Source organism: Accipiter gentilis, chromosome 6 (genome assembly GCF_929443795.1).
Source record: "Accipiter gentilis chromosome 6, bAccGen1.1, whole genome shotgun sequence".
NCBI lineage: Eukaryota > Metazoa > Chordata > Aves > Accipitriformes > Accipitridae > Astur > Astur gentilis.
The window spans coordinates 5,180,275-5,207,044 of record NC_064885.1 but is presented as its reverse complement, the minus strand read 5'-3'; the positions used below and the strand labels follow the sequence as shown (position 1 = coordinate 5,207,044).

The 26,770-nt window shown below is 40.0% G+C and overlaps 1 protein-coding gene across 3 annotated transcripts in view; it reads left to right on the top strand.

Moving 5' to 3' along the window:
• Positions 1–26,770, top strand: part of SPECC1 (sperm antigen with calponin homology and coiled-coil domains 1) — a 90,339-nt gene that overhangs the window by 48,302 nt on the left and 15,267 nt on the right. For 2 of the 3 annotated variants that reach the window (XM_049802587.1, XM_049802588.1), the window contains 8 exons: positions 1,307–1,514; positions 2,182–2,255; positions 2,826–3,004; positions 11,690–11,835; positions 12,039–12,139; positions 13,477–13,558; positions 17,224–17,374; positions 18,328–18,430. In XM_049802587.1, the coding sequence (XP_049658544.1) occupies positions 1,307–1,514; positions 2,182–2,255; positions 2,826–3,004; positions 11,690–11,835; positions 12,039–12,139; positions 13,477–13,558; positions 17,224–17,374; positions 18,328–18,430 (1,044 nt within the window). Of the gene's footprint in view, positions 1–1,306; positions 1,515–2,181; positions 2,256–2,825; positions 3,005–7,151; positions 11,836–12,038; positions 12,140–13,476; positions 13,559–17,223; positions 17,375–18,327; positions 18,431–26,770 lie in introns of those variants that run through there. The other variant, XM_049802589.1, reaches the window with a different exon arrangement.

Sequence of the window (26,770 nt, the reverse complement as noted above, 5' to 3'; positions counted from 1 at the left end):
AGCTCCAGATGAGATTATTTTCATAAAACTAAAATATTTTTACAAAACTGAGAAGTATTCTGTTTTGGGATAGGTAAAGTAATGGCAAAAAAAGTTGAGTTATTTTAGAACAATTTTACTCTGCTTGATTTGATAGTTTGTAGCTTTGCTGGAAGCAAGCTTAAGTCGGTTACTGTTTCTATTTTCTGTGTGATTCCGGATGTTCGGAAGAGAGCTGCAATGCAAGGCATCGTAGAACAAGTGTTAATAAAGCACAAGCCAGTGACTATGTCCCACTGCTGCAGAAAGAGTGATTGTTTGTGCAGCCTTTCCTGTATGGGGACGGGATCATGAGAAGAATGGTGAAATTGGCTAGTTGCGGAGGAAGAGAGCATTGCCAAAAAGCACCTCCATGATTTGAGTGATTTAGAAAATCCAGATGTCCTTTCGGCTTAAATAGGTGACCACAGCAAATGGAGTTAGTAGAGGAAGCTCCCAAGTGCTTACTGGAGCTGCAGTTTATGAAGAATAAATGAAAAACTGCTGAGTGCTCAGACTCTGTACCAAACTTTTATTGCTTGGTTTGGAAACCACAGGTTTCCTCCTTTTTACTCTTCCTTTCCCTCGAATTAAGCTGTTTTGAATCATTGGCTCTTTGTGACACCCAAACAAGACCACAGGCTTCTGTAAGGCTGCCCTTCAGTCAGGCTGTGCCAGTGCTGCTCACTGAATAATTTGTCCATGCTCAGAGATCTTCCCCCAAACCTGGAAGCATTGATCTGTGGGCCTGAGCCAACAAACTGAAGTGCAGCAGATTCCCCCTTCAGTAATTCCAGATGTCCTATATCCAGAAATACACTTATCTGCAGTAGCTAGCTCCACTACATATGTTTTCACAATCCATTGAAAATGCACATAGTAAAAGCAGCAGGATTGTTAATGTGGATGAACTAATTGTTGTCTTGGCCCTAAGGCAGTGATATCACTCTCATAATGTGACACATAAACAGATGTGGAGCTTTCCAGGAATATAATTCCTCTCTGTTCATTACCTGCAGAGACTGGTTTTGAATTATGGTCATCATATAGAAAATTTAATTTCCTTTGTAGCATCTTGTTTTATTATCTTCATTACCAGGAAAGAAAACTGACATTCATAGCTCATGTATGTTTCCTGAAACTCTCATTCACATTGAAACTCAGTTTATACAATGCTTAGAACACAGGTTCAATTCTTAAGTCTATGAGATGCCCGTGCATGCTCTAATGCATGATATCTCTTAAGAAATAAAGACATAGACTTGCAGCTTGCTTTCTTCCCTTCCAGGCTGAGACCGAGTGTGGTCAGCTGAAAGAGGTGTGTGACCGGCAGGCTGAGCAACTGAGCAGAACCAGCCAGAAGCTGCAGGAAAAAACATCAGAGAATGAAGCAGATATAAAAAACCTGAAAGAGACCATTTTTGAGTTGGAGGACCAGGTGGAACAACATCGTGCTATAAAACTTCACAATAACCAGCTCATCAGTGACCTAGAAAGTAGGTGGAGCTGAAAAAAGGATTTAAGTGACCTTATTCAGGGGGCTTAGTTATGGCTGCAGTAGGGAGGAGGAGGCATGTCTTGATAGGTGTGACAAGGGCCTCACTTTAGAAGTATTCCAATTTTGGGCAGTCCTTTCTGTTCATGCACAGAAGTCACTATCTTAACAGTTAGTGCTATAGCAATAATGTTAGAGACAGTCTCCAAGCCTCATGCTTCAGCGAAGGATGTATTGTCCATTCTAGAAGCTGGAATTATTGGCCTTTTAGAGAGCTTTTAGGGAAAAGCACTAGTAAGAGCTGTAAAGTCGAAGTTGCTGTCGCGTTGTGGAAGGGGAGCTGCCACCTGGTGGAATGAGTGGCGCATTTCGCTTACCAGTGCTCCAGGGATGTGTGTACTGAGTAAGTGATCCTGCACATGTGATTCTGTAAATTTAAAAGTCCGGTTTAATGCCTCAAAATAATGACCTATTTCAGAGATGTTTGAGTAACAAGTCTGCTGTTGATTCCATTCCTGATCCATTGACAGAGTGTCTTAATTTCAGTTTAGTCTATTTAGTGGCATTACTAGAAGCAAAACCAAAGAGGCTGCTCTGCCTTCCCATTTTCACTTTTCACCTTTGCCTTTGTGTGTTTAATAGTATTTTCCCTTTTGTACTGTTCCTAGGTAAAGCAATGAAGCTGGAAGAACAAAAACAAGATACAGAGAGACAGCTGAAGGCTCTGACTAAGCAAATGAAGGTAAGGCTTAGACTCTATAACAAAGCTAAGCTGAGCTTTGATTGCAGTACTGGATTTGAGAGGAGCATTGTATTTTTGTAGAACAATTGTAAAAAGTTCTTTCTATATCCTTCCATTCTCCATTCTCTTCACTTATTTCTAGTTGTTTCTTTGCCCGTGAAGGAAAAATATGATACATCCTTTGCAAATTACTTTTGCTTTTTCTACCTATGAACTTCTGCTACTATGGAACAGCCGTTCCTGCTTCATGAATCATCAGTAGCAACGCGCTTTTTTCAGCAGCAGTGCTTGTAGTGGTATCACAAGTCTGAATGATCAATAGCTATAGGAGGAACTTTGATCGTACTTTTTGTATTGGAGGGGAGAGCTTAGCATCAGTTTCCTCTTTGTCAATCTCGTCAGTCCTGTGTAGAGAGGCAAGTATTTAGTTTGTCCTCGGCATCATCTTGAAATTGTAGTGAAATCCTGGTCACTTGTGATCGCTGAAAGAGAGGTCAATAACTTAAGTGCTCAGCTCAAGTAGGTGCATTTTTACAGCAAACAGTTTGGGGTTCTAATTGCTCTTTCTAGGAAGATACAGAAGAGTGGAGGCGTTTTCAAGCTGATCTGCAGACTGCAGTGGTTGTAGCCAATGATATTAAGTGTGAAGCCCAGCAGGAGCTCCGTGTGGTAAAGAGGAAGCTTCAGGAGGAAGAGGAGAAGAGTGCCAGACTGCAGAAGGAGCTAGATGAAGTAAAGGGCAGCAACAGGTTGGTTACTTACAAAGACCAAGATTTGATGTCTGTGACTGCTAACATGCATGCAAACAGTGCTTTGTCAATAACTATTCATTGGCTTGGATGTGCATGTTGTCTGTTTTTAACTCTTCTGACGGATTTTGTTGTCTCTTATTCTAAGATGTGCCTCTTTTTCTTTTTGGTGATCTAGTTCTGTCAACTAGGCCATGAAGGTTTTAATCAGCAAATATTAATAACAATTGCCGATATCCTCTTATAGCTTTGTTCTCAATATGGTATTCCGCTGTGTTTTATTGCCTTCATAACTCTCTGTGCAGCTGTATTAAACCATCTGTGAAAAGTTTGGCTGGCTACATACAGTCAATGGGACATCCAGAAGAGCACTACTTAACCTGAGAGGAGTTGAGGACTGTGTATGTTCCAATTAAAATGAGGACTAGCTGGACTTCTTTGTTCTGCAAGTGTGATACCTGTTGGCTGAGTGATCAATGCAAGTACTAGGATTCCTCATCTCACATCTCCTATCCTTAATTTGAAACCTGTTATGTGATTAGTTGTTTTAAATGGTCTGGACTGTGGCGTGGGTTAGCATTTAGCCCAGAAGTGACTTTGTTATGCAGGGACCCACCTGTAAAACAAGACCCAGCAGAGCTGCAGTGGTGAAAATTTGTACAGTGGGAGCAAAGAAAGACAAAATAATACAAACAGTGGTACTGTTTATCAAAAGCGTGTGCCAGATTAATTTTGCTCCTCTAGATTTTTCCATTTAATCTCTCTCCCAGTAGTTTTGTGGCCACTGGTAGAATAGCCACAGGAACACGGTGAATCCTGTCACTTCTGTCAGGTGGAGCAACAGTCCAGCTTTGTTGCACATATTTGCTCACTGTTTTCCATTCAGGAGTTTCCACAGCAGCTGTACAGTAGATGGAAGTAAAAAGATGGGAGGGCTTTTGTGCAGAGGTGTATGGATCAGAATTCCTGGATTGAAGGAACAGAGGTACTTCTTTTCAGAAAAATAAAGGAATGTGTTTAAGCTCCAGTTTCATTATCAGAGTCCCCAGTGGATGCAAAGAAAAGCTATTACAGACTATGTATTCAGACAAAATGATTACCAGACTGTACTTAAATTCTGGGCTCTGTTTCCATTCCTAATTTGTTCTTAATGAAATTTCTCTTGTTTAGAGCGGGGTCCATATATAAGGTCAGGAATCATATACTTGTAGTTTCTCCTCGTTATTATTCTATTTTTTTAATCTGAAGATGTGTTTGATAATAGTTAAATTGAATAAAAGATGACCTGCTAATTTGCAAACTGGGATATTTATCTTCTATGTATAAGGAACATGGCTGTATTGTCAGCTCTTTGGCAGAAGAAGCCTGAGCTGCAAATACTGCTTTTGAAATTAGATCCCCAGAATCCATACATATGTAGTTCCAGAAGGAGGTATTCAGACACATATTTAATTAAGTCAGTTTTGGCGTTTGTCTTTCCTTCTCTTTTCACATACATATAGATATATGTCTGTCTCTGCGTCATATTGACTACCTGTATAGCTTGCTTTGAGTATTACGTTGGTCATGGAGCCGGATATACTGTTTGCAGTGGGCAATATTTATTCTCTTTCAAAGACAGGTGTTGAGACCAAATTTTGTATTTGTCAATATAAGTATAACTGATTTGGCTCACAGTGTCCATGCAGAGAATGGAAAATTTCTGTACTGAGTGATATGGAGAAGGTAATGATGCCTATGTAAGGCATTGTCTAAACAAAGCAGTGATCAACAGCTAAGCACTGAAATTTTAAAACTGTACTGACCTATAAAACAAATCCTTGAAGTCGCCAAAGCTCCTGCTGAGAGCCAGTTCTACACTCCCAGTTATTTTTGCATTCCTGAGGTCGCTATGTTCCCCACCACCTCAGCTTCTTTGACCCAGAAGGTTCTGGGGATATTATCATTGTTGCTTTTAGTCAGCTTTCACAAATGCTACTGCTCAGAATCAGCAGTAGATTTTGGTACCCACAGTGACTTTTAATACACGCTCAGCACTGGTGGAAACAGTTTTGTAGCATGATACCTTAAAGCAGTCTATAAAGTATTCCTCATATTTGCTAATGCCGAGCAGCTGTGCATTGAGCTGAATATCTGACCCTCCCTAGTGAAAGTTTCCTGTCTGATTTTTAAGGTCTGATTGGAAAATGTACCTTCCAAATAGCTTGCTACTCAAAGGTTTTTGGCAAAATCTCAGCCATCTCTTGAGGGTCATTAGACTCCACCTCATAAATTGATCTTGAAGCCAATTTATCTCCTACAACATCCTGCCATTTTAATGTTTGCTTGTGGCTGCCTGAGTTCCTGCCTCCAAGTTCGATTTCACCGTTACATTCTTCTAATGAGACAAAAAGTCATTTTTGGTTCAGGAACAGCCAAAGAACTTGCAGAAAAAATCCTGATGAGGTCATCAGAGTTCATCTGAATGAAGGTAAGAGCCTCCCAAAGGCATCTTTAACACAGATTAAATGTCTAATTCTATGACTAAGAATGTTGGGGGGAGGTTGGACCAGCATCAAACAAACGGAATAAGGAAGAGAGGATTTAACTTGTCCCACGTCAGTACAGATTGAAACCTACAAATTGATTAACCCATGTTTCAGACAGTCTTCTATGATATTTTACATCCTAATTAATGTTATTTCTCTGCAGTAAACCGCAAAAGCTTACAATCCACTGTTGTGTAACTGTCTCCTCGCAGGTGGTGGAAATTGTAATTATATAGTCTCCATCCTTGGAGGTTTTCAAGACCAGATGGGATAAGACCCTGAGTAACCTGGTCTGACCTCATAGCTGGCCCTGCTTTGAGCAGGATGACTAGGTGACTTCCTGAGGTTCCTTCCAACCTGAATTATCCTATGATCCTGTAGCAAGTTTCATCTTTTCAGAACACTCACCTTGGAAATAAATTCATTTTTGTAGCTGTTTTAAGATCAAATATTGAAGTGGTGAAAAGAAATACTACATTGGGTTTGTAACACAAAGGAAGGAAGTTGTTGCTGAAAGTACCCAAATTATGGACAGCTCTTTTTGGCTTCATTATACACCCATTTCCAAGCCTTTCTGGCAGTACACTGTTTTTAGCAGCAGTGAAAGTTTCAAGGTATTGCGTTGACTCTTTCCCTTCAAGTTTGCAAAATTACTTTGGCACTATAACATTATGTGCCTTGAACCAAGAACACGGAGGGAAGACAGTTGGGCTGGGAGTAGTACTCGGTAAACAGAGAAATTACATCTGTAATTAAATGGGTGACTTCTTAGAATAATAAAAAAAATTAACCAAATCTTCAAACGGAAGCCTAAAGTGAAGATTGTGATGTATCCCACTAATTTGCTTCTGTTCTTCCTCCTAAAGTCTCAAATGCCACAGCATGGCAGTGTTACATGCTTTTTCTCCTGGAAATAAGCTTGTACTCTCTGTGTATTAAACCCTGCTGTCAGTCTGTATGTGCTGATGTGCTGCTCATTTGTGCCTGTGTTTTGCAGCTGTTCTGTCTTACAGAGGTTTGATAGTTCATTTTGCTCTCACTGAAAGTAAGCAAACTAGAATGTCAGAGCAGGGTCCTTGAAGTATTGTTTGTTTGCTCTAGTTAGTGACTCCTCAGAGTTGTGGGGGTTTGGGGGTGGTGGTTGGGTTTTGTGGTTTTTTTTGTTTGTTTTTTTGTTTTTGTTTTTGTTTTCATTTTTTTGTTGGTTTTGGGTTGGTTTTTTTTTCCACTGAATGGAGATTATTCCATCCCCTTTGGTGTAAGGACCCTGAAACAGAAAAGCTGACTGAGGTAGAGCAAGATTAGAAGAGAGGAGAGCCAGGAACACTACCATCCCTGTCCTTTGAAATTGGTTCCCTGGCTTTAAATACTTAATTTCTTCCTATCTGAGCAACATCAATATTTTTTCTTTTGTATTGTTGTTTGCTTATCACGTCGCAAAGCTGAGTTAGTGGAGTGTTAAGGCACTCCAACTGTCCTAGCAACACCATCAGCACTTTCCCCTCTCCCCTTTATTTAGTGATGATAGGACGATTAACTGTAAAATAGAGGGCTGTACCTCAGAATGGGCATTGTATTGCTTCCTATAACTTCCCTGATTGTTGTCTGTATCTCCATAGGTCCCTGATCTCTACCAGCTAACACAGCCCTGAATGGATGCATAGCCAGGCCTGTGAGACACTTCAGGACATACCTTCAACTTGCAGCTGAAAAAGGGAAGTTTCAATTCGAGAGAGCACCTCCAGTTTTTTATTGCCCTGCAAAAGTCAAGTGTATCGCAAAGTGTGAATGCTGCTCGGGTCCACCTCTTCCCCATGGGCAAGAGCCTATTTCTTTGTTTCAGAAGGCTTCTCTCTTCAGAAGACTCCATGAGGCAGAAAAAGTTCTGAATTAGTTTAAAGCCAACTAGGCCATAAGAAGTAATCAGAGATATTTGGGGAACTGAAATAACTGAGGGCTTTTTTGGAGGGATGGGGGTATTTGCCCTGAAACAGAAATTCAAACATGCCATTTTAAGTTTAAGCAAAAAAATAAAACTGAGCGTGTATGTCTAACTTGTAAAATTTAATGAGCATACACTTTATGAGTTCTCCATATAGTATTATATTCATAGATCTATCTCTGTGTGTCTAAATACATGTATGCCTACAGATCAGTATGTATACATCCACACACAAACTTGAGCGTTAGGTTACTGAAATCCAGCAGAAAAACTGAATGGAAACATGAAGTTATTTATTCAGTATGAGCTGCTTTGATGGTTTCAGATTTTTAATATTGTATTGACAAGGCACTCGCCACTGGGTGGCATGTCTGACTTGGTGTCTGTTAGGAAGCAGGGTGGTGCCCAAGGAGCATGTCCTGCTGTGACTTTCACAGAGAATGTCCCATGTGAGGTTTGTCCTACCTGTGAGAATTGCAGATGGAGAAATGGGAAGGAAAAGAAATGAATATATCAAGCCCCTAGTAAATATCCTCTCAGAAAGGAGTCTCTCATACCCTTAACTCAGGTGAAGTATATGATGATCAGGGAGAACTTGCTGAAGTTCAGCTTTGCAACTGGAGACACCTGGAGAGAGCTTTACTTGGCTGCTAAGGAGGAACTCGGAAGTCACCATCTCTACCAGGAGATCATCAGGATTCATTCCAGGACTTGGAATTTCATGTCTTGGCTGTGGGATTCCTGTCCTTTCCTCCTGGATGTGAAGACCTAGCAAGAGCCTGGTCTCAGAGCAGGCTGAGCTAGTAGAGAATTCCACGCGATGTCCTGGCTTTGGCATGGCCTTCACCTTTGTGCCGTGCTACTGAAGTGTATGCATATATGCACACTTGTGTTGCCTTTCTTTTCTGTGCTGGCAGCTGTTGAATGTTGGTTGTTTTGTTTAAGAAATATATATTGAAGTGCCAAATAAATGTTTAAGTGTCTGGAATTGTCTGCTGCCTGCCCTTGGCCTCTCTTCTGTTCTGTGCATCAGTAGCTGTGTGTCTCTTCTTTGTGTTCCCTGGAGTTCAGGAGGATTCACAACAATGACAGGAACTGTGTCAAAGACTGGATTGCAGAGTAATGATTTCTGAAAACATGGTTCTGTGGTCCTAGGCCACCTGTAATGAAGAGGTCATTGGAGCAGTTTAGAAATTTCACAACCACATGAAGGCTGTTGTTGCCAAAATCTATACGTTAAGCACAGAAAGACTTGCACCTTGGTGGTCTGTTGTCCACGTATTCCAAACCTAGAAAACAAGGAGTCTAACTCTTGCCATTAGAGAAAAGCTTACTGCATCTACTTCTCTCATCGATGAATGAATAAAACCAGGCAGTAGTTTTGTGAAAAGGACTGCACGTTTTAATTCCTTTGTGGCTAAAGTGCTCTGCTTCCTCCTGGAGCTGCTCCACTTAAGCCAGCTGCACTTGCAGCATTTATCTATGTAAACCATTCATTCTCGTTTCAAGGAAAGCATACAGCAGTAGATGACATTTTGTTCAAATCCATCCTTTTTGTAGCAAAGCTTGCTTAGTCGTCTTGGATGGCCTAAGCTATACTAAGCTGAATAAATTCTGTGCACAAGGGGTCATTTTTGGTTTGAAGTTATGGCTTGTCATTAATCTTTCTAAGTCATGTTCTCCTATACTGTCCTCCTGAATTATCTTGCTACTGCAAGTTAAGCTCCTACTCTTCTGCTTCTCTATTGAGAAACCCATATATGTACACATACATGCATCCCCTTATCATACAGATTTTACTCTTTAAAAATGGAAGGTACTCACCAAGTTTCATAACTCTCCGTTGCTTGTTGGCTGGCATGTGTGGTTTTAGTTGTAGCAAATAGGTCTCGGCACTGTTCTTCCTACCTTTCATGCCAAGGTTTGCAGCATGAGAGGCCTCAGTTTTCTGATGTGATTGTGTTTAAGCTAGGAGGTTGTTTCAGGGTACGTTTAGAAGCCTATTAGAAATACACAGCCTTAAGATTACAGGAAGCATCCTAACAAAATTGGAACCGGTAGTAGCTCCAGCACTTGAATCTTTATAATTACTCTGTACAACGACCAAATAATGGCATGTGATTTCTCAATGGACTTTTCTGTGGCATGGCGTATGGGCTGGTCTAGTTACTCTAACTTTATTTAACATGTTTGCATCCTTTTGCAATCAAAGGCTAGACTGAGGAGACTAGTCTGTGGGGTTTGAGCTGTTCTCAGAGTTAAATCCTAACCGATGAAGTGATGGCTGCCTAGAGCATGCCTCTGACTTGCTTTGTTCTCAAGATTGCCAGTTGGCCTACAGGCATTTACTGTCCCTTTCTTACGCTGATAATACTCCACAAACCTGGTGTACACCCTTGTTACTCGGATAACTAGGCAGAACTCTTCCATAGTGGCCTATTTAATTCTTGAAAGTGTAATGGATTGCATTGGGTGGCTTCGTATCTTAAGGCAGAAATCTATTCTTCCTCCATACTTTACTAGAAGCAAGACTCGTTTAGCTTTTGTGGTTTTGTATAACTAAAGTGCAGATGCTATCACCTGTTGATTTGTTGTTTATGCTTTATGAAGCCACAGAAGAAAAAGTGAAGGGTAGAACTTAAAGTTAGCAAAACACTGGCTCCCTCAGAGCTCGGTGAATCTTGCCCAATCTGCCTTTCCTCCTTATTGGATTAAATGGAGAATGGAACTGAAATGGCTTTTTCTCTAGCCATCTGCCTCTGCAGGCTCCCCTGGCATGCAAGGAGCTTGAATGAATTAGCAAAGAAATAGCCAATGTGTGCTTAAAGACAGCACCTCCTTAACTCTGCCAAAAATAGAAACATGAGTCACTCTTATTCTCTTATTCATTGACACCCTTTAGCCCCTTGCATTTTGTAGACTGTGATGCCAAAAGGGAAAGGAAAAAGACTCTGACTCCTATTTTTAGCTCAGCAGAAGTTGTTCAACCCTATAGGCACTTTGTGGATGGAGCTCTCCAGCCTTCTTATGAAATAATTCCTGCTTTTGTATTCATGTAGCTCTTGGTGCCTGCCATACTAAAAAGTAGGGAAAAGTGATGATACCTCAGAACCTGCAGATTAGCATGCATTTCTTAAGTAGCTAGGAGATCAGGAAAGTAATGTATAAATACTCTCTTTTTATGTGACCGGACTTTGCTATGTAATTGCAGCTTTCCTAAACTAAAGCTAGGTAATTACACTCGAACTCTACAGGAGAGCTACCGGGTAAGTACAGTGTTAGTGCTAAGCAATGTCAGCCAGATCCATAAAATGCATGACTAGAAGCAACCGTTACGCTGTATGATTACATTTGCTGTTTTAACACAGCTGTGGACTTCCCTGTACTAACTCCTGTAAGTCCAACACCTAATCTTGACTTTAAAATTTCTTTTCAGTGGAGTAATTTGATGATCTTTTCTGTTAAAACATGAGCCTTATTTCTATTTTGAGTTTGTCTATCTTTATTCCAGCCATTCAGCCATTGAATTTTGGTATTCTTGTGTCTGCTTGGATGAAGCACTTAACAGTTTTATTCCCCATATAACTGCTTATGGATTGTGATTGAGGGTTTACTTGTTCAGCAGGTGTCCTTGTTGATAAGCTGTAAGAGTTGAGTTTCCAAAGTTTTTCATTATGAGGTATATTTTCTGGTTTAATTTTTGTGGCTCTTATCTGAATGCTGTCCAATTACTTATTTTATTTTCAGTTATGGCATTTTAACTGGTAACAATTACTCCAGCAGTGGTCATGCCAATTAAAACCACAGAGTGTAAGTTAACATCTTTCTTTTTGGTTACTTTCCTCATTATACACTGAGGACCACAGTAGCCTCTTGGCCCCTGTGCTGTATTGAAAGCCCATCTTCAGGTAACTATTGATGATTACTCACAAGTCTCATTAAACTGCCTTTTTCTATGATAATCCTTCATCCTGTGTGAGGATGGGGAATGGAAATGGTATGGTTAACAGTGCAGAAAAGTTTGTTAGTCTCAATGATTTAATGTTTGCCAGGCACTCCAGGAAAAGAACATGAACATTCTAATGAGTGCTCCATGTTCTGAGCATTATGATAAAAGATGTACGTTGTTAGATTTGCCTTACTACATATAAAGACCTCTAATTTCTGCTTGCACTTCCTGTTGCCCCTGAGTTTGATCTGATTTCTGCTTTGCAGGCTGACAGCTGAAGAGGTAGAATCTCTAGAGACAGATACAACCAACCGCTGGCAAGGAGTCTGCATTAGCAGAGCATCTCCCACACCTTCAGAATCTGCTGCCACTGTGAAGTCACTGATAAAATCATTTGATTTAGGATGCTCAGGTATTTGAACACTGTATTTAGTAGTAAAAAATTTTTCTAGCAGTGAACATGTAATTTTTGCCTTCTTGCTTCTTAATGGATATTCTCTGTCAGTGCTTGGTACATAAATAATATCTGTGTCAACTATACCAGTGGTTCCCTGTTCTGACAAGAGGGAGCTAGTTGAGTTGGAAATGCAAAAGTTTCCACGTTTTTCCTTGCAGGTAGCACTGGACAAAATATCACGGTTCACAAGGTTCCCAGGAGCCCTCTAAGTGGAATTCCAGTGAGGACAGCCCCAGCAGCTGCTGTTTCCCCCATGCAGGTACAAGGAGCTCTTTCCATCCTTGTAGTTTTAACATGGGTAGATGCAGTGTTTGCTACAGCATGACATAGCTTCAGCATGCCAACATGCATATGTTGACAAGAGGAAGGGGAAACTCATCTGTTTATTTGCTGTGAAACATCAAATACTGTAGTACTAACAAAAAGGATCAAAGTGAGTTTGTCTTTGACTTCAGCTTAGAGGTCTCAGTGGACGGATGTGAACTCTTTGGAATACAATTCTGAACTTTAATCACTGTTGACCAGAAAATAGGTTTCAATTATTGGGAGTGAGTTACAAGAAACATCAAACTAAACTAGGTAGCTGGCATGTGAGTTGAGAGACACGGGATAATAAGGTTCTAAGCTATATGCCCCCAGTTATCCAGTAATTTCATACAGTGCTGAATGAAGGGCTCTTAGAGTTTGGTTTTTTTCCTCCTGAAGCATAACTGTTCTGGAATATAGTACTACTTATGTCACTGCACCAGTTAATTAACTTTCTGTTAGCAATTTTCAAATCTGTGGTGCAATGTTATTGGAAATACTGCTTTTGTGAATGATGGAGAAGCAAATGCACTGTGCTTCCTGATTTCCACATATGCTGAAGGTGGCATACCATCAGTCTGCTAACATTTCTAGGCTAGAGAAGCCATTGTATGTTTTTTGACTGAGTGGTCACTGGACTTAAAATGGGACATTCCTCTCTGAATCTGAGTTGATGTTCCTCTCTGAATCTGAGTTGATGTTCCTCTCTGAATCTGAGTTAAAAACAGTTGCAAGGCTAGGGTGTTTAGGTGAGTGTTCTGAAGAATCAGATGACTTTGAAAGACTACTTAACAAATGTGTGAGCACATTTCCTTCAAAGAATCAGCAAAGGAAGTTTAAAGAATGGGATTAGGCAGAGGTCTGGGAACCTTCTATTAATGCCTGACTGAGGGGGTATCAATGCTGAACATTGGTGCTCAGGCTGCAGAAACAAGAATCCTTCTGACTTATCGTTCAGGGTGCTGGGAACAGAGGCAGGGTTAGGAACTGGCATTCTTACTTTGGGTTTGTGACACTAGATTATGTTTGGCAAGAGAAAAAATGGTGCAAATAGAAATGTGAAATAGTTCAGAAACCAATATATTACTAGCTAAAAACATTGTCCCTTTGTCTTTTTATTTTTCATGACCATTTATCCAGCTCTAGGTACAGCTGATACCTTGTTGAAAGGTTTCTGTATCTGCTTTGCGATCTTGAGATAGCAGAAACAGCGCTGCGTTCTGCTTGCCTATATAAGCATGATGGCTAGTATTTATTTAATTCTCTTTTGTACATTTGTTTGTTTCACAGAGACATTCTGTTTATAATAATGCCAAGCCAGCCAGCAAGGGCGTTGGCAGACACACAGATCTTTCAGACCTTCCTCTTGCAGGTAAGTTGCAGTAAATGTAAAAATGTTGCCCCTTTTTACTAACAAAAGCTTGTTTTTAACTGTTGGCCTCTGCCTGGGCCATTTTTCTTCTTGTCATATGGTCAAAGGAAACATGAAAAAGTGTCTTCAGTCTTTGTTTTAGAGAGCTTATTAATTATGTTGTGTTTCCATTCCCATCTTGATCATAGCCTTAGAAAACTAAAAAATAGTTGATTTATTATGGTTTGCCAACACAAACTTGCCTTCTTTATTCTGAAGTATCCATGGCACCTCTCTAATCCATGCTGTGGAACTGGAGAGGATTGGATTTTGTTCAACATGTATGTATCTGGAACAAGTCCAAAGCACTGTCTTTTCAGGGTTTATTTGTTTTTAAATTGAGCTTCATTTGAAATACATCAAACATTTCAGATAGTGATGTGGCTGTTTTAGGAGCAGTCATATTTGGGCTCGAAATAGTTTGTTTTGAGAGCTCTCAAGAGATGCATTTGTTTTTATTTCACACTTTGCTTTTGTTCTCTTGTCATTTAATATTCTTTTCTACTAGTGTTTGTTTCCCATTTTCTCTGGGCCCATTTTTTTGATTATCTAGTCCTGAATGTAGTTGTTGCATTGGAATCAAAACTAGTAACAACAGATTATTGAATTTTTAAGGACAGATGAAATATTATATTCCTGTAGTGAAACCTCAGTGAAACTGCAGGGAGGGACAAAAAAATCAGTCACAACTTCTTCGTTGGTAGATTGGATTTTCTGCAATAGTTTGCTAGTACAGGAGGGAAATTAGAACCTGTCTTCATTTTTAGACTCTTCAGATAATCTGCTAAGCTTCCCCTTTCATCATTCAAAAACGAAGACGTACTGGATCTGAACAGCAAAACAGGTTATAGGGTAGATGGCAGCATAAACAAATAACATCTTGTCTATGGTACTGGCTTCTCCTGCAGGAGTAAATGGTAAGCAAGCAGAAATTATCAGTGGAACAGAGTTTATTTGTATCAGTTGGTTTCCAGAAAATGTCTTGCATGAGAGTATACAATGATCCTAAACAGAACATAAGACCTTTTTAATCTCTGCCAGTTTACTGTAGAGTGAAGTCATCTGTCAACTGTGTAATATAATGCCAGTCTTTAATAATAAATATCCCACTTCAGGCCATGGATAATTACTGTTATTACCCATAGACAATTGTTCTGTGAAAATCTGTTGAAATCAACAGATATTTTAATAGCCATTGTATGGTAAAAATTTATGTTGCTTATCTAACAAGTTCCTGTATTTACAGCTTCTCTTTGTACCTGGGTTTAATTTAGTTCCAATAATCTGTAGCAAAGGCTTACTCGCTGTAAAGTTGTAATAGCTCTGGTTCCAATCTAAATAATCCTAGAAGGCAGTTGATCCAAGCCCTATGCAAACAGCGCTGAATTAAAAAATATCCCCAAGGAAATTCAGAGTGAAGTAGTCTTCATAATAATAATCTTCTGGCTGATTCCATCTGACCGGTATCACAGCAGGGTTCTGTGATGTCCTTAATATGACCCAAATGTTACATTGTTGGGAGAGGAGAATGGATTACTTCGCAGAGAGAGCTGATCTTTGGCTATGATCTTTTCATTTAGAATCAGAGGTTTACCGGTTCTGTCCTGGAGTTTCTAGCAGCCAGGAATAAGTCAAAGGAAGTATATTACTCATGCAAGTGAGACTCAAAGTACAAAACTGGATGCTGTTAACTTGTACCACTTCAGGCGCTACTGTATAAGTCAAGCCGGTAACCACAAGGTTTCTTTAAATAGTGCAAATAGATAGCGCTAACAGAATGTGATTTTCCTTAATCATGTTGCATATTTTTCATACGATTATTATCCTGTTTCTCTTTCCAAATGACTCCTAATATGCCCTTGTCTTCTCCCTCTTTTCTGTCCACCTGAATGCTTCCAATAGTCTTTATACCTCTCTGGGATCATTCCTTCTTCCTTTTTCTGTACCATGCATGAATGCATCCTGAATGATTGGCACAGCACTTCCTAATTAGACCATGCCATTAGCCAGTCCAATTATGTTAATGACAATTTGACAGTGCGGGGTTTTTTTTGCCATCCTTATAAATTAGTGAGAAACCTACATGCCTCTTCATAATGTTTCAGATATGCTTTTTGCAGTAGATCTGTTTCTCTAAGTGGAATATTCTTAAATGTAAAGTGGTCCCAAGAATCATTCATTGGTTGCCTGTCTGATTGGTGTGGCTATTTAAATTTGAGGGAGTTCCCCATAAATCCAACTTTATGAGGAGCTGAAAGAGTCATACACGTTTGGAATATATAGTGGATAAGAGTATGCTGTGTGCTGTTTCTTGTTATGGATTCAAGGTGCACACAAAAAAGGGACAGGTGAGTCGAAGGAAGGATGACCCTGACAGAGCAAGGTGTATGCAACGCAATGCAACAAAGCTCTGCCAACAGCCAAGCTGCTGGAAAGGAGACAGTCTCCTGGGACTGGATTCTGTCCTTTTCCATCTGGACTTCTTAATAGATAGGAACTTAGCAGCCCTTTATGCTGTGGAAAGAAGGTGCAGAAATGCCTATAGCTCTCAGCAGCTACGAATGCTGGTGTAGTCGTATGAAATTCAGGAGCCAAAGAAAGGGCAGCTGCATGCCTGTTGGAAGGATGTGCTTATCTGGTAACTGCTGATGCACGCACCCCAGCTACTGCTGAAAAGAAATTTAGGACTGATTCAGTGATACTACCCTTTGCTGAAGCTGAGATCTTGTAGGTGATTCAGCATTAGTTGATAATTAACATAGGGAGGTAATGAAAAGGAGGAGAAAAAGTTGTGTTCCACATTCAGTTCATTTTTGATAATGGCTCATAACGTGCTGGCTGTAGATCCTGGCTTGTTGACAGTTTGTCTACATCAATGAAGTGGTCAGCTTTCCCTGTGTTGTACATTGCTCTACCTCATGACTGATATGCATGGGGAGATAATTTGATTTCTGTGATCTCTCTGGCTTCTCTTCAAAAACCTATCAACATTGGATACTATGACTACTAATTTTGTTGATTTTATTTTATTCATATAGATATACACACATATCTATAAATGTATCCCATAAAATATGTGTTATAAAAACAAGTAATACGTGTAATAAAAATATAGATGCATCTGCTACGAATATATTGAGACTTCCCAAAGTTGTCAGATAGGATGCCAAGCATCATGTGATAATAAGTGCCTTTTACTGCTGCCTTGAGCTGGGTTGCATTCAGGAGACAAGAGGCTTTCTTGTTACAAGTCTGCTAATGGCAGAAAAGAATTGTGCTAGGGCTGGTCAGTCATCTGGTGAAGATATCTGGCGATCAGCTTTTGAACCTTTAAGACTGTAGATTTTGGTATTTCCCCTCATTCACCTGAGGCCCCTACCCCCCAGCAGGAGTATCAATCACAGGAAACCAGGCAGTCTGTACTGTTGAAATCATCAAAGCCATTCCTTGTTATGATCACCTCTAATCTGCTCAAGGTTTCCTAGCCCCATGTGTGTTTAATGAACAAATGAGTACATTTGTTTAGAATCAAAACAACAGACTACATATTGTGTGCTGGGTGGCAGGACAGCGATTAATCAAATTCCTCAGACTGCAAACTGACAGCTTTTTTTTAATTCCCACAGACCTTCTGAAGGGGAGAAATGAAGAGCTGAAACCAGACCATTACCTCCGTAAAAGCCCCTCCCTGGAATCCCTGAGCAAACCCCCTATGGCCTTCAGCAGCAGAATGCTTACCTCTACCCCTAGCAGCTTGAAACCCCAAAGCAAACTCAGGTACCAACTCAGTTTCCTGGGAAAAACGGCACACTGGAAAGATTGTCAGCATTACCTGGCATGAAGATGAATGTTTTAATCTGGTGGACCCCTGTCTCCAGTGGAAACTCTGCTGGCTAGTCCGTCCAGTTCAGAATTACCAGGCTGCGTCAGATGCAGATATCAAAATTCAGATTATAATGACCACAATTATCTGTAAGATAAGCAATCATGACAAAATTAGGATAGCAAGGTTTTAGGAGCCACTAAGTTGTATACAAGAATTTCATTATGTGTACGAGTGATGAACCCTCATTATCCTACTGTAGCTTTGCATGTTGTGGTGAGTCAAAAACTAAAAGCTTTGAGGTCTAAGGGGAAGCTGGACACATAATTTTCTTCTGTCTTGAAAAAAACATATATTTCCCTCTGATCTCCACCATTATTTCCAACACTAGAAGCTGTAGGGTAGAGACAATATGGGTGTTTTTATTGTTGACCTTTTAGCTGTCCTCAGGGCCATGACTGCAGTACAGCTTCGAGATTTTTCATTTCATTCAAGAACTCTTTCTGCAGCAGCACAATTGGATGTGAATTTGCTGTTATAGATTCTTTAGTTTCTTTCAGTTCTACACCCTAAATCCTGGTTCTCAATATGTAAAGCAAAGATGTTACTTGAAAATTTTAAGTAAAGCTGATGAAAATAATAGCAGAAATGCTAGGTTAACACATGCCATTGAGTATCCATAGGCTGCTATTTTTTCGGCTCTTTGTATGCAGTGATACAAACTGAATTTGTCTCATATAAAGGCAAATATAGAATGCAAGCCCTGAAACCTATTACAGTTTGGTTTACATTTAGGTTCTGTGCTGCCATTCTGCTTTGTCATGCAGGTATTATTTACACACTGGTAGAAAATAAGAGACTTCAAGCATATTTATCTTCTACTCCGTTCTGCTTCCCCCCAAATTAGTGTGGAGAGGAAGGACCCACTGGCAGCCCTGGCTCGGGAGTATGGTGGTTCAAAGAGGAATGCTCTGTTGAAATGGTGCCAAAAGAAGACTGAAGGTTACCAGGTAAGGGAATAGGTACATTTTTACTTTTCTCTGGAGAGTAATTCATCACTTTCCTATATGTATGCAGTAAGCAATGTCACTTCAAAGAAACATATGTATTTCTGTCAGCTGATTTTTGCATGTTTATGCCTACTGGGTGTTTCCATCCTCTTCTTTCATTTCTTTAACACTGCAGTCCCCAATGTTACATTGCCATCAGTAATTTGTATACAAACCCCAAAATATTTACTGCATCAAAGGTCACTGTTGGTGAGAAACAGAGTGTATATGCACAGCAGCTTCAATTTGGCATCAATTTTTGAAATTACATTCTAATATTTTTTCTGTAGGCTTCTGTGAGCGATGTGCTGTTGTGAGAGTTTTTTCATTGGTCGCTTCTATAAAACCAAAGAAATATTTCTTCATGTGGCCTTGACCAAATGAAGTTTGCGGCTCGGGGCCCTACTCTTTCTAACCTGCTGCAGTTTAATGGGATTTTACAAAGCAAGTTTTGACTGCTTGAGAATGTCTCATTTCTTTGCAGTGATTTTCACTGTTAAACAGGCATAATGATTTGTCCAGTTCTTGTATGCCATTGCTGTGCTTATATCAAGCTCTGGCTAGTGTTTGTATGCAGCTGAGTTAGGCCTTTGGTTCTGCTTGTAACTGAGCTGTAGAAGGCAACTATAGACAACAGTTCATCCTGTGATATATGCTGGGTGTGTAGGATAGTCTTGGTTTGATATAATGTTGAGATTTTTCTTTCTTAAGAATAATATTGTTTGTTACTTAGAGCAGAAGACAAAAGCAGTTATCACCGCATGAGATGCACCCTGGAGCAAGTCTTTAATAAAAGCAGAGTCCATCTTTTAAAGTAAATAATAATTTTTTTTTTCCTTCACAACCAGCTCTTTATGAAGTATAAGCTGCAGGGTGCAGGAGTTTGGAAGAAAAGACAGTAGCTTTCCCTTTAAGTAAACTGATCTATGAAAGTTTGAGTAATTTCTTAGCACTGGCATATTCATCTGGTTTTCACCAATTTCACAGAAGGACGGGTATCAGAGAAAGCTCGTGACTTTAGACACACCTTAGAAAGAATAAAGCCAGAGTTAGCGTTTAGCCTCCAGTTCTGTGATACTGCCTGAAAGGCTACAGTACTGTCCTCAGAAATTATATGCTTTATGCTGTGTTGATTTATTTTGTATGTCATCTACTAAAATTCTCCTGGTCTTGGATTTGAAGTTGGGGGGGAACATTCCCATCCAGTCCTCAGAAAATGATTCATGAAATACAACTTCTCCAAGTCTAACTTCTGTTAAGCCAGCAAACCCATCTCTCAGGGAACACCTCCTCCTTCTGTTTCAAATGGCACATATGGTGAGCTTCCTCCACTTCTCTTAAAACAGTCTAACTCTGATGAGTTCACTGTTAGAAGTGTTCTCTGAGAGTCAGCCTGTAGTTTTCTTTCTCTCATTACACCTAAGCTGGACTAAATGTATTGCTTTTAGAAATTATGTGGCTTTGCAAATATAGAGGCCTGTCCTCATTCTGTAGGTACCAGACTGGCACCAAGAGTGATAAGTATTCCCCTCATGATAGAATAGAAAATGAGTTTTGTTTTTCTATGCTGAACCCAAGTAGTGGACCTAACTGTGTATCAGATAGCAGGCCACCCAGGAGACATGCAAGGCAATCTGGGTCTATTTGTTTTTCCTTTTAGTATTAGTCTCTGGAGGAAAGTATGTCCATGCTTCAGAGGACAGTGGAAGTCTTTGCGCTATCTGTGGCTGCTGGAGTGTTGTTGCTACGTGACTCTCCAAATGATATTTCAGAAAAAACTTTGTCTTTTTGGTTCCTAGTCTGATGAGGCTCTTGTTCTGTTCATGGCTGTCCTCTGTCATTACTCTTTCTAAAGCAGCAGAATGAGTTTTCAGCAGTTTTTGAGAACAAGCAGGTAAAGCACTGACAAACACTGCATAATCCAGGAGAGTCTGAGAAGTTCAGACTGTGATGTGGTGGGGGGCCTTATTAGCCAGAGTATAAGATATCAGGGCAGAAATTAAAGTCAGATGAACTGAAGGACAAACACAGTATTGATTTATGGTGAGAGTCTTGCCTCTCTATCTTCACTGCTTCGTTTAGAGGCATTATCTCTTGGACAGTCCTCCTCAGATTCTCATTCCCATTGTGCTCTTTGCAGTGCGTTCACTAACTCTTCTTGAACTTGCTTTTCCCAGACCCTTGCACTCCTACAATAAGGCTGATATTAAGCTCCACAGGGAGTTTTTATCATTCTTGAGTACAAAGATCTGGAGTGGAATAAAGTCAGTCATCCTCCTTCCTGCCTTAGCCACTGCAGTGGTGGAAATGAGGTAATGAACTCCACCGAGCAGAACCCTGATGACGTGCATGACTTCTTTTCCATAGATAATACCCTGGTCTATGAGACATCTTCTGTGCAAATCCCAGTATAATCTGTCATGTGTTTTCTAACATGAATTCCAGAACCACAGATAACTTTGGATGCAAACTGTTTTCAGCTCTGTGACACGGTGGAATGAGAGAATAAAAGACTTGCTGATTGACTGCTTAACTTCTTTTTTCAGTGGCAAAACGTACTGCCTAGTAACAGTTCCTGTTACTAGCTGGTGAGAAAGAGGGAGATTCCTTTCTGTTTAAATTATGAAGATACCAGATTTCATTAAACAGTATGAGCAAAATGGATTAGAATAACTGATGCTCTCAGTAGCAGCTACTACCCATGTCCCAGATTCCCTGATTCCTCAGGATTAGTGACCCAGGGAAGGTATCTGGGGATAAGACCTAGGGACCAGCACACAAGGCTGCACTTTTTAAATGCTTTAATCCATACAAGGCTTATACTATAGATAGAAATTTACATCCTGCTCCTGGCATATATCCTTGCATTGATTACAGTGGGAACATTCCCTGACTTTGAACTTCAGCATGTTCCCCAGGAGGCAATCTTATAAAACAAGAGAAGAACACCAGAGGGAGTTGAGAGAAGTGCAACACAAATTAGTAGTGGCCTGGAGGGTTTTGTTTGTTTTTTAAAAAAAGAAATTGCCTGAGTTTACAGTAACTGAGAGCAAACATGAAAGCGTCTATGTTTCTCTAATCTGCTATGTCATTTCTAAGATCCCTGTTTTAACAGTGATTTGATATCAAAAAGATATAAATGCTAAGGAGAAAGAATAATTAATTAGAAAATGAAAACAGAATCACTAGAATGAAAATAAAGAGGAAGCTTAGTTCAGTGACTAAGAGAAAAGAATATAAAAGTGGGATTGCATAAACTGTGGCATGATCGATCATATGATTTCAGTTGTCATATTTCAATGCCTAGATGAATGTTATCTGGCATTTTGGCCATCAATTTTGAATAATTATGCAGGGGAGGTGCTAAAAAAAAAAATCTCACCAGTAAAAAAAATTGTGGTGAAATAAGGCTTTGGGCTCAGTGGTTTTGTACAGAACTTCCTTGAGGAAAATCTTCAGCTTAAAAAACACACCCTTAATCTAATGTATGGTTCCCTATAAGAATTGTGCACTGGCATGTGATCTCTTTTGCCAGATGTACATAGACTGTTCCTTCTGCCTCTCTCAATTTGTTGACGTCATGGTGCGTAATGTAGGGTGATGGGATGACTAGACTTGAGAACTGCTTTTGTGGCTCTGGAACTCAATTACCACACAAGTCCTTTAAACCACAAAGCCTGCTGAGAGTAAGTTATTTATGTTAAAATAGCTTTTTCTCTGTCATCTTGTGGTTTGGTTTTTTTTCATCTGTTTAAAAAGAATATACATCATAGCAACAGTGTGAAGTAGAAATTGGGTGCCTCTTTTCTAATAGGCTCCGTTCCTAGGAGTTGTAACTCCTGGAAGCTGCTGAGAGTCATTCTTGTTGCATTATCACCTTCCATAATCATATCATTAGTGACTGTGGTGTTATTTAAGTGCCCTGGTTCTGTTTGCTGTCTGTGGAGACCATTTGTCAAGGGGCCAAACCTCTCTAGATTAAGTCTATTACTATCCACAGATGTATTGTGAAAACACAGAACATCAAGAGGCACTTAACCCATGATCATTAGAACTGAGGATTATTGTTCCTGCCACATATACCCTCTCCAGAGAGGGGAGGGAATTGCTACCATGTTAACGAATATGGTTCACTTAAAAGAACTATTCTCATGTGTTTTCCAACCACTACACATCCATCCTATGGCACAGAGGAGAAGAGAATCTGAGACCGACTCTTTTCTCCAATGTACAATCATGATTATTCTTTTTGTCAAAGTTATATTTGGTTTAACAGGACCCATTTGGGATCCACTTGTTGAAGAACCACCACCTCTTTTAGTAAAGCTACCTCTGCGGTCGTCTTAAGTAGAGGAATGCTAAACAGGAGGAGACAAGGAATGTTCTAGAACTGACGAAGGGAAATGGCAGCTATGCCTCTGAAGATTTTTCTATTTCATATATTCCCAACCTGTGCGTTCAAGCCATTGCATTATATCATCTCCCTGACTACGACAGTGTCATTACACCAGCTTATGGATAAAAGCAGTGGGCATCTTCAGGAAAAGAGGTAGTGCTCCGTATTAGCACTGACACCAATATGAGATGGCTGATAAATTGGTATTGGTCTTACTGATTTGCGGGACCAGCCTCAGATCTGATTTCATACCATCTGGAGGAATCTCAACAGCATGGAGAAACTACTGGCCAGAGCAATCTTGACATAGCTTTCATGTTGTACAGGTAGTGGAGAAAAGAATTCCTTTTAATTTTTCTGCATAAAATACACTAGCAACTATGAGCAAAGCTGGAAGAAAATTATTTATTTGTTTCCATGCCTTACTCAGAGTTATTTGACTTTGCAGTAGGTCCCAGGAACACTGTGCAGTTTTAGAAAGTATGCTTAGGAGTATGTAGGAACTATTTTTAGGGTGATACTCTCTGACATTGTATTGTTTAGTCTATATTAGCAAAATACAAATACCTGTATGCCCAACTATTCTGAATATTTGCCTCCAAAAGTTGTGAATTGTTTTCTGAAGCTTCCTTTTCTTAAAACATATAGTTTTAGGGCTCTGATGAAATATCCTGATAGAGGAAAAAAAAGCCCTACCTTGAAATATTCCTGCTATTATGGCTATTCCAGCCTTGAGAGACAGAAATTGGAAAGAAATTGCTTCTGAACATAACCTAAAAGTCATTAAATGTAATTCTGAATGCTTTGCTTTTGCTACTAGAAGCATAAAGCTGGTATATCAGACTATGTAAAGGTTGGTGTCTGCATAGTACTACGTTCTTCATGTAGCAAAGATGTAAAAGCTTAGGGAGAAAAATAAAGGCTGTTGCATTATTTGCTGTTTGTCAAGTAATTACAGCAAGAGACTGGTTAACTAGCGGTTTGACGGTGGATATAATATAAAGCTTTTTACCTTTTTGTATTCAGTTTAAACTTGGACTAATGCTAGCTTTTTGCTTATGTATTTGTGGCTTTGTTTTTCTCATAGGAATTTGCATTCCTTTTCTTTTTGTACTAGATGGTTTTTCCTCCATATCCTCTTTGTTCTCAAGCTCTATTGCATGATATTATTCCCTGGTTTTTCTCATATTTTTTTGACTCATTTGCTGGCTGGATGAGATCCAGCATAGATTAAGTGTGGCCCAAAGATGTACAAATGCAGATAGGCTGATGAGGACATAACGTATTCCCTTTGGTCAAGCGGTCATGGGGCCAATGCGTTCTCATTAGGGAGGTGGACTCTCTCTGCTGGTAGGACAGCCAGCCAGGATGACTTTTTTGACTGCTGATGCATCAAGCAGGGATATTCCTGCTTTATAGGAAACCCAAAAGCTCCTTCATGGCCAGTAGTACATTAACATGTCCATGTTTGACAGTTTCTTCCTTATTCTGGAAACTAAGGGTTATAGTTAGAAACAGGAAGTCTGTTATTGCGTTGTACGTCATTAGTGTGGGTAGTTGACATTATCTTTCTACTTAAGCAACTACTGTCTCAGTCTTAAGTCTTGACTGAGCACTTTGCCTCACTAACACTTGAGTTATGCACCACCTTGGACCACAGAGAGTGAACAGAGTCTATATTGCAAATGCTACCACAGTCCTCACAGTTGGTGCTCAGGCTGGCAGTTCTAGTAAAGAATCAAAGAGCTGAATGGGACAAAACCCAGGATCAGCCCTCTCAACCTCTGAACCTGGGCAGAATATAATTCCTGGGACTTGGCTTGTAAAACAATCGGTCAAACGCTTCCTTTGACACTAATATAATGGAGCTTAGTTTTAAAGCCTTGAGAATCCCAGCACAGCTGTGCACTGTCCTAAAGAAATAAAGAAAAGAACCCAAATGTTTCTTAATCACAAGATGTACACTTGGGTACGGGTGTGATTCTCTTACCCTTTCTACATTACTTTTTGTGTTTGTGTGGGCAAGTAGCATAAAGCTGTTTCAGTATGTTTCCAAATTTTATTGATCTCTCTCTCTCTCGTATATCAATATTAACCAGGTTTCTAAATATTTAACTAGTTGTGAGAGCTACGTGAGTGGTGGCATTCTGTAATTCAGCAGTAACACTTGAGGAGTGGTCGTACAGGTTTTCTGGCCACCTTTTCAAGTGAGGTCTTCAGGCAACCAGGGTAGGAGGTAAATCCCATCCGGTGTTATGCACAGTTTATGTGCAGTCTGGAAAGGCTGGATTCCCACAGTACTGTGATCTTGTGTGCTGAAGATCAATGGCAAAACAAGTAACTGCCAGTTTGTGTGATGTGGGTGAAGAAAAACACTGAACAAAACCCCTCTGGATTTAAATGGCAGCCATCCATTCATTCTAAGCAGCATTCATGGCAGAGTGTCTCTCGTCAGGGGAGGGCTGGGAAGATTTCCTTTCTGCCACACCAACCTGTGTGCCTGAGATTAGAAGCTGATGGCCAGAGCCTGCTGAGCAAGCAGGAAAAAGCTGTCTGTCTTATATTTCCCAATACCATTAATGCAACAAAGTTGTTCTCTGGTGAACTATGACACTTACCCTAAAGTACCATACGCTAGCATATTCCTTCTGTTATGAGAGGGTGCACACGCTTACCAAGAGCTCTGCAGCCACAGTACTTGTAGCATTTTGACATTTAGAAGTAGAACATATGTGCAGTGGGTTTTCCCCAGGAAGCTATTAGTTTATTCTGTGAATTTCTGAGAAATGGGTGAAATTTCTGGCTCTCTTTGTGTTTCTTTGATTTTTGCCAAAGAGGAGGATGTTGACTTCAGAAAGACTTTTCCTATCTATGCAAAAGTTGAAGGGAGTCTTGGTAATAGCTGTTGAGATGGGAGGGATTATCCTGTGTTTAAATAAAAATTGACAATAAGTTGGTCAGGAATTTTGCTCCCAGGTCTGCTCTGGACCATCTTTATGACCTTGGCAGTCTTGCATAATACCATTGCCTTGATTTCCCTAGCTGTTAAAATATAGATCATCATATCATGTATCGTTGGATGATGATGAGTTTCAGTAATATTTGGGAAGATGCTCTCATAAAAAAGGCAATCTTGAGAGTTTTTCATTTTAATTAATGAAAATGTGGGCTTAAAATTTCAAGGTATTCCCAATTTTTTTCCAGAATAAAAGTTTTCTTTGTCTAAATACAAACACTTATAGCTGAATGTGTACATGCAGTTTCTCTGTACGTTCCAGCTGGACCCAGGGTTGGGTCTGGAAAATAAATGCAGCAGCCAAATCATGGCATGTTGGGAATAATCAGGTTGATTACTAATGTGTTAACCCCCTTCACAGTGATGCCAGTGGATAAACGTGCTTCTCCAGTGTAGCCCAATAACTTGAGCCAAGCTCTACCTTTTTTCACATAAGGGGCTTTATCCTGTAAACAAATACAAGTCTCTTGATTGGAGGGATAAAATGAACGCCCATGCAGCTCTCTCATGCGTAACTTTCTATCCTGCTGGGTAATTTTAAAAATAGCATTTACATTCTATCCATCCCAAAGTCCAAGACGCTTTCCTTGTGTTGCCTGGATGCAATGACAATCAGTGAAAACACTGAATTGATTGGTCACCAGCTGGAACAGCTCCAAACTGTGAATTTAACTGGGAGGGAGCTGAACCCTGCTGCCTGTTCCATGAATATCCTTTGCTGTTGAGACCTCTCCCCACCTTGTTTCCATCCTTTACCGTGAGCATGCTGCAGTCTGCAGCCTACCCCTCTGCCCAGAAATTCCAGGACACGGCTAATCTCTGAACTCTCAATACAAATAATTAGAAATAGCTGTGGGAGCAGTCAGTGTGGTCATTAGTGATTCTGCAC